Below are 7,906 nucleotides of genomic sequence, written 5' to 3'. Positions count from 1 at the left end.
TTATTATTATTATTATTATTATTATTATTATTATTATTATTATTATTATTATTATTATTATTATTATTATTATTATTATTATTATTATTATTATTATTATTATTATTATTATTATTATTAATTATTATTATTATATTATACCGATGACGATGGAAAACATAACAAATGAGGGTCATAAATTATTATTATTATTATTATTATTATTATTATGCTTTATGATATACAGAAAATTGCTAAGAATCCAGCTTACTTTTTAATTCAGCCAGACCGATAATTAATTTTAGCGTTCATTAATTATTAAAGCAAACATAAAATTTTGATAATTATTCTGCAAACTGCTAGCACATTACATTGATAAAATATAAATTTATTGCAATTATTGCAATGCATAAATACAATTATTCGTTTGAAAAGCTTTGTGCAAACATCAATGCAATTATTTGTAGTACCTGCAAAGCAGTATGCATGCATGTTTGATAAGATGCAAAAATTGCAACCTTTTAAATCATCTATTTATCATTCTCAAAAAAAATTGCTAATACTTTATTGTTCAATTTATCTAATTATTAGAATGCATCGTATCAAAATGTACTTTACGCTAGTAAAACTTGACAACAAATAGAAATTATGAATTAATTTTAGGTTAGATAAGTTAAAAAGTTATGACGACGAAAAAAAAAAGGTTGAATAAAAAAATAAGATTGAATAAATTGAACAGAAAATTGGACAGAAAAAATAAATTGAATAGTTGGATAAAATAAGTGATAAAAAACATAATTGGGTGATAAGAAAACGCAATTAAATGATAAAAAAAATATAATTAATCTACAAATAATTTTATTGGTTCAAAATAAATACATTGATAAGTAAATTGCATATTTTATCAAATAACATTTGGAAGATTGAACTAATTTCATCTAATCAAAGATATCAATTGGAAAAAAAAAGACAAAGGAAGAAATCAGTTATTCTTGGATAATATTAATTATTAAAGATTAAATTTAAACAATTATTTCACTTTTATTTTTCCAAGAAATTTAGCATTCTTTTATATTCCAATTAATTCATTCTTCTTTCTTTTATATATTTCTTCCACTCTTTTAATTTGAATATCTAAATTAATTAGTTTTTTGAGAAAATTTTTTTCTCTTTCAGATGTTCAGAATAAAAGGCAAAGGAAGGAATACAAGGAAAATTACAACTGTCAACATGATAATCATAATGATACTCAAACATCTATTATCGATAATAGAGAATGATATCAAAATTATTGATCCCATAATAAATTATGTTGCAAAAAGTAATTCTTGCTGCTAAATCCATTGATTGGAAGAAATGAAAATATCAAGGTAAGGCTAGAAAAAAAAGGTCAAGCAAAAGGTCAGGCAAATGAAAAGTATGAAAATGACGAGAATATTATACATGCAAATATTGAGCATTTGTAATTCGATAATTTATGAATATTTGAATAAGCGAAAAATTGTAATAGAAATTTTTACAGTATTATTAAATGTGATATTTTAATATTACAAGCGAAAAAAAACATATAAATTGATTATCCAATTTTAAATTTAATTTTAAAAAATCCAGAAAATTAATGATCAAAAATCCAAAATCTATAAATTTAAAAAAAAAATCCAATATCCAATTTTAAATTTAATTTTAATTTTCCAACAATTGCTTTGATCATTAATTAAACTATTAAAAAAAATTATGAAAGCAAAATGTATCAAATTACAAAATACAATTAAATATAAAATATTTTATTAAAATTTTGTATTGAAAAGAAAACGTTTGAACAAATTAAATTTATTTACATTCCGACATCAATTACTACTTGTTATTGGTTGATGCCAATACTTTGCAAATGGTACCAAAATGCATATACATATAATTCCTGTAAAATATTTTAATTTACATAAATTACGATAGTATAACGATTATATATATAAAAAAGAAGAGTAATATCATACATTTGTAACACTAATTTGAATAATATTTAATGTTTTAATGTTGAAAGATAGCAATATTGATTGACTGATTGGAATGATTATTAATTAAATGAATAAAATTTATTTTAGTTGCAAATAAATATGAAATGAAAAAGAAAATTAAAAACGTTACCGTTTAATATACCTAAAATAGCAAGACTTATATCAATCCATGAAAAAGTTGAAGCCCATTGATCAACTGGATTCCAGGCTACATGAAACCAACGTAATGAAGCCAAAATATTATCAGCAATAGTTGCAAGCATCATAATTAGCATAATGCATATGCCAAGACAATAGATGAAAGCTGGCCAATGTAAATGTAGAGTACGAAGCATAAATAAGCCAGATAATGAAACAATCTAAATGAAATAAAATTTTACTTAAATACCATAAATTGTTTTGCCATTTCAATGAATTAACTAGCTTTATTTCCATTTTCGTCTAAAAAATGGAAAGAAAAATCAAAATTTTTATAATTCAATTTACAAAAATTATAAATTTATCAAAATTATAAATCATAAATCATCAATTTAATTTCAAAAATGTTTTCAAAATTATTTGCTTTTTTAATTCAAAAAAAAATTTTTTTCTCTCTCTTATTACATTAACAATTATTAATCAATAAGATATTGATAACAATCATGATATCAATCAATTATCAATCAATAAGATATTGATAACAATCATGATATCAATCAATTATCAATCAATAAGACAATAACACATTGAATAAAATGAGATATTTATGGAATAATTTATTCATAAAAATTTTTTTTTGTAAAAAGTTTTCATTATAAAAAAAAGAAAAAAATTAAGGCAAAAAAAAAATTACTAACCAAATTAAGTAATGGGATCCAGATATTAGTACCATCAGTACAATTTACTTCATCATACATAATGCTATATTCTATTCCAAGACAAAAGCAAAGTGTTCCAACAATAAATAATGTTGTAGCCAAGAAAAAATGGCCATAAATTAATCGAGTAAATATTTGCCATGGTTTTTCAGGAATATTCAATAATGAGCATGCATTAATCTTCTAATAAATAATGCTGATATTATTTATGCTCTAATGATAATTAATTAGATAAGCTATATGTTAATTAAGAATAAGCTTTTTTTTTTTCAATTTCATTCAATCACTAATTACTAATTAAATCGTGTATGCAATAAATAAATATTATGCAGATTAAAATCTGTTTAATTAAATTTATTACGCATTTGAAAAAGTTTGATGGCAAAGAAAATTAGGAAAATTAAATAAAATTACTTACATCATCAAGACTAAGAGCAGCAAGTGTAAATTTGTGATTTAATTTATCAAACATTTTCATTTAAAATCGAATGATGTCAGCATCAATTTTCCCTACACTTTGCATAATTTAATAGAAAATATTGCAAATAAGCCAAGATACATTAATTTGATGACTGAAACATAAAATATTTTGATTTAAAAATTTCAAAATATTTGATTTATGTTCGATTTTTTAAATTTTCAAAAGAAGGCTTAAATTTGGAAATATTTGAATTATATTCCATCTTCATGATGCAATAAATCAAATGAAGCAATCGTAAACAAATCTTTCAATTTTTTAAAATTATTATTCCATTATCATTTTGTTGTTTTTTTTCTTGTTTTTATAATTAAGCTAAAAAATTTTTTCAAGAAATAAATATCTATACACTAAATACTAAAAAAATAAGAAGTTAAAATTAAAATTAAAAAACAAAACAAACTAAAATTAAAACCAAAAAAGAAAACAAACTAAAATTAAAAGCAACAAATTCTTCTTTTCTAGCAAAATTAATAACAAAAATTGTAACAAATGTAAATGGGAAGAAAAAAAAATTGAAAATACATTCTAAATGTAAAATGTAACTTTCGTATACTTTTGAATACAATAAGTAACAAAATTAGAAGAGGAAATTTCAAATTGGAAAGAGCAAAACAAATTTTTTCAAATTTTAAAAGATTACAATTTTTATGGTTGAATTTACTGATGAAAGAAAATGTCATATTGGAAAAAATTTTTTTGCCTTTTTTTTTTTTTTTCTTTTAAATGGAAAAGAAGAAATGAAAGAAACTGTCAAAAATGCAAGCAAACATATTCATGCAACAAATCAATGACCTTTCATAAAAGAAAAAAATAATTTAAAGGCCAAAAAAAAAAAGATTTCCTTTCTTAAAAAAAGAAAAATAATTTAAAGAAAAAATTTCTCGAATAATTTCTCTTCAAATATTTTAAAATAATTGAATGACGTTTTTCTACTCAACATTAATTAATATATTGTGAAGTAATTTCTATTTTACTTCCTACAAAACAAACCTATTGAATTTCTAGCAAGAAGGATTAATTTTAATATTATTTTAGTACTACAAACTATTGGCTATACGAATAATTATAGTTTTAACCGAAAAAAAAAAACGGCATTTTATCATTTATCAAAATATAAGCCTAATATTTCCGGAAAAACAAGAAAGATTAATGGAAGATAATCGATATAACTAGTGTCGCTGATATCGCGAGTGGAGACAAAGGGACAACAATCCTCTTTTTTGAAACTCAGACATCTTTGTTTTATATGCTCTTATCGTCTTACGTTTACGCTAACAAAGAACACGATACCAATGGATGCTCTATAAGGAAGCTAATTCTTGTAATCATAAAACGGTACAAAGACCTCCCAGTCGAAGAAGTGAAGAATTCTGAGCACCAATCTATTTTTACGAATGTGTTTCATTGAGGTCAGTTGGATATAAATGTCGGGCGTGAATTTGTCCTTTTGTTTTTAGTGTTTTCATTATTAATTTGTTGTATGGATGTCGTAGTTGCAAGTTCATTGTTGTATATTAATAAATTCATCGTAATAAAGGTTTAATTACCCAAGTTTGAGGTACTACCAACTAAAGAAGCAGAATGAACCCTCAGTTTTTGTCACGGTTGAAGAATATCGGCGACAACTGATATCATATTTCTTTCAAGATCATAGGAAGAGATAATTTGATTTATTTCTCTTTTTTTTAAGTAATAAATAAAAATGAAGAAATCGTTTTTTAAGAATAAAAATTTAGAAAAAAAAAAGACAACTAATCCATCATTGCTTTTACACTATACATATTATTAAAGGATTTCAGAATGTTTAATTTGTGTGCAATTTGTTGAATTTACATTCCTGAATGGTTAAAATGCTGGATAATTACAATGTACCGAAAGTTCAAGGAAGTAAATATTAGCAACTATTTGCAAATAAAGTCAAAATGAAATTTTTTTTTCTATGAAAGAAAAAAGAAAAAAGTGGGAAAAAATTTGACGAGTATAACATATCCAGAATGTTTAATTTGTGTACTGTTTTTTTTTTCTCTTATCAGAGATTATCAGAAAGGAAAAAGTAATCATAATAATTCTTCTTTCTTATCGTCATAATTATCTCTTTTGACTGATTATTACTATTATTATCATGATAAGTGAAGTTTACAGGTTTATTTTTTTTAACAAAATTTTAGTAAACAGTGTCAAATGAAAGTGTTAATCTATGCAGTGTTAATTTAAAAAAAAAATTGGTGAAAAATCAAGAAATGAGTTTCTGATTAGGTGCCTTTTTTTTTAAATACTTGCTGATACAAAAATTTCTAAGGTAAAATGAGACCTAAAATTTCCACTTTTCTGAATTTTCAGCACTTCAAAATAAGCTTTGACATTTGATTCCTAAATGCGTAAATAAAGGAAATTGCCGAGAAGCATGAAATTGTCGTTTATTGTTAATCATATATCAATAATAAATTGTAGTCAAATATTATAATCAATAATAAATTGTTATAATAAATATTTTAATCAATACTGTAATCAATAATAAATCAATAACAATTTTATTATGATCAATAATAAATTAATAGATTTATGCGTTGAGTCGTTATAGTGAGTAAATAATGCTCATAATATGATTAGAAAAAAAAATTAAAAATAACTATGGAGACTTTATTAAATAAGAATTTTCATTCTTGTTAAAATAAATTTAATATATCTATTCCAAATTGATTACCCGTTAATTGAATAGTCTAAAATTTAATTAATAAGCTTGGAATTAAACTTGGAACTAATTCGTACGATGATTATCTCACGAACAGATTTTGCAAATTTTGTTTCAATTTTATTTAGCATCATTTCAAGATTAAAATAATGCTTTCAGTAAATCATTGATAGTTTTCGTTGACAAAAATTAATTGGATAGGAAAAAAAAGAAAGTAAATAAAATCTAGTACAAAATTCTTAAAAAAGAGAAAAGATTTTTGCCAATATTAAATGAAAGCTCAAGAAATTTCATAAATATTCCCAAAATTTGTTTTCTTTTATAAGGATTTTTTATTCGATTTTATTTAGTCTTTTTCTTTCTTTTTTTTTTTGAAATACGTCATTTATTCTTATTTAACGTGACATAAAAAAAGAAACCTAAAAAGAAGCATATACAAAAGATGTTAGCTTTAAAATATTTAAAAAAAAAATTTCGAAAAAAACTTTCATCAGATAACAAAAGTTATTTAGTAATAATGTTTTATATTAAGCTGCTGCTATGTCACTGTCTCCGAATAATTTAATTCATTATCCTTTTTTTTTCATCCTTTATTTTATCCTAAAATAAGAAATATTAAAATTAAATGAGTGGTTGAAATGAAATGAAATGAAATGGATGCAAAATAGTTTAGTAAATTATTTCTCTAAAAAAATTTGGTTAAATTTTATTAAACTTATTGAAAATGAAATGATATTAATTCAGTAATGAATTAAACAAAATTATTTCTTGACGTAAGATATGCTTAAATTAGACGAATTAGCAAATTTGTAAGTAAAATACGACAGTTCTCCTAATATAATCACATAAGTTTCGTCGAAATTTTACAAAGAGATAAATGCTAATTGTGGTAATTAACAGACATTTGCTGATTAGTTGATATTCAATATTTGATTGGTTGACATTTTCTGTTTGATTGTTTAGTATTTACATGTTAATTCGTTAGTATCTGATTAATTAGCAGCCTTAAATAAGTGATATTAACTGATCAATCATTCATTCAATGGACTGATCGATTGGTATCTGTTTGGATAATTGATATTTACCAGCTAGCTGACGTTAATAGATTACTTAACAATTACCAGTTAATTATTTAATATTTAATATTTATTTAATAACTTGCTATAATTTGCTGATTACTAACATCTAATTAGTTGGTAATGATCAGCAATTGTCAAGTAATCTATTAACAAATAATACCTCTTGATACTTTCTGTTAATTATCTAATTGCTGATCAATTAGATTTTTGTCAACTATTTACCAGCTAGCTGATATTAATAAACTAATATCCATTATTAACTGATTAGTTGGTGGCATTCTTTTTTTTTTTGATCAGATGATAACTGTTAATTAGCTATCATTGTTGCTTGATAAATAATTGATGTTTCATTTTTTTCTTCTTTTTTTTTTGTTATATCAAATTAGAAGTAGCAAAATTATTAAAATTAATCAGCAAAATTAACTTAAATACAATTATATTTAAATTTAGCTAAACTTAAAATTCTCTCTTTTAATAAATTAAAGGAAAACAAACAAACAAACAAACAAACATAATCGTTATTATAAAAGTATAATGCGACTGATAAATACAATTATATTTAAATTTAGCTAAACTTAAAATTCTCTCTTTTAATAAATTAAAGGAAAACAAACAAACAAACATAATCGTTATTATAAAAGTATGATGTAGTATTAAATAATTTATGGATTTTTATTGGTGGTGAACTGATATGATAAACTGATACGGAAATATTTTATCTTAAAAGTTAAAAATACAATTGCAAAAGAATCATTTTATTCTGTAATTATTTTATAAATTATAAATGGTTTTAACTTTATTTG

At 22.4% G+C, this 7,906-nt stretch overlaps 2 protein-coding genes across 2 annotated transcripts in view; one reads left to right on the top strand and one right to left on the bottom strand.

Moving 5' to 3' along the window:
* LOAG_12992 (hypothetical protein) overlaps positions 1-301 on the top strand; it is a gene marked incomplete at both ends in the record, with an annotated part of 4,367 nt that extends 4,066 nt beyond the window's left edge. Inside the window, one exon of the mRNA XM_020448632.1 lies at positions 285-301. Coding sequence (XP_020301243.1) covers positions 285-301 — 17 coding nt within the window. The remainder of the gene's footprint in view (positions 1-284) is intronic.
* Positions 302-1,826: 1,525 nt separating this feature from the next.
* Positions 1,827-2,890, bottom strand: LOAG_10793 (hypothetical protein; the record flags this gene model as incomplete). Its single annotated transcript, XM_003146317.1, has 3 exons — positions 1,827-1,897; positions 2,137-2,353; positions 2,831-2,890. 3 exons carry the CDS (start codon positions 2,888-2,890, stop codon positions 1,827-1,829), a joined length of 348 nt encoding a protein of 115 aa, XP_003146365.1.
* Positions 2,891-7,906: the final 5,016 nt, after the last annotated feature.

This window comes from Loa loa (assembly GCF_000183805.2).
Source record: "Loa loa unplaced genomic scaffold supercont3.152, whole genome shotgun sequence".
Taxonomy (NCBI): domain Eukaryota; kingdom Metazoa; phylum Nematoda; class Chromadorea; order Rhabditida; family Onchocercidae; genus Loa; species Loa loa.
Note: the sequence above shows the minus strand (reverse complement) of the source record. Positions and strands in the feature narration are given on the sequence as shown.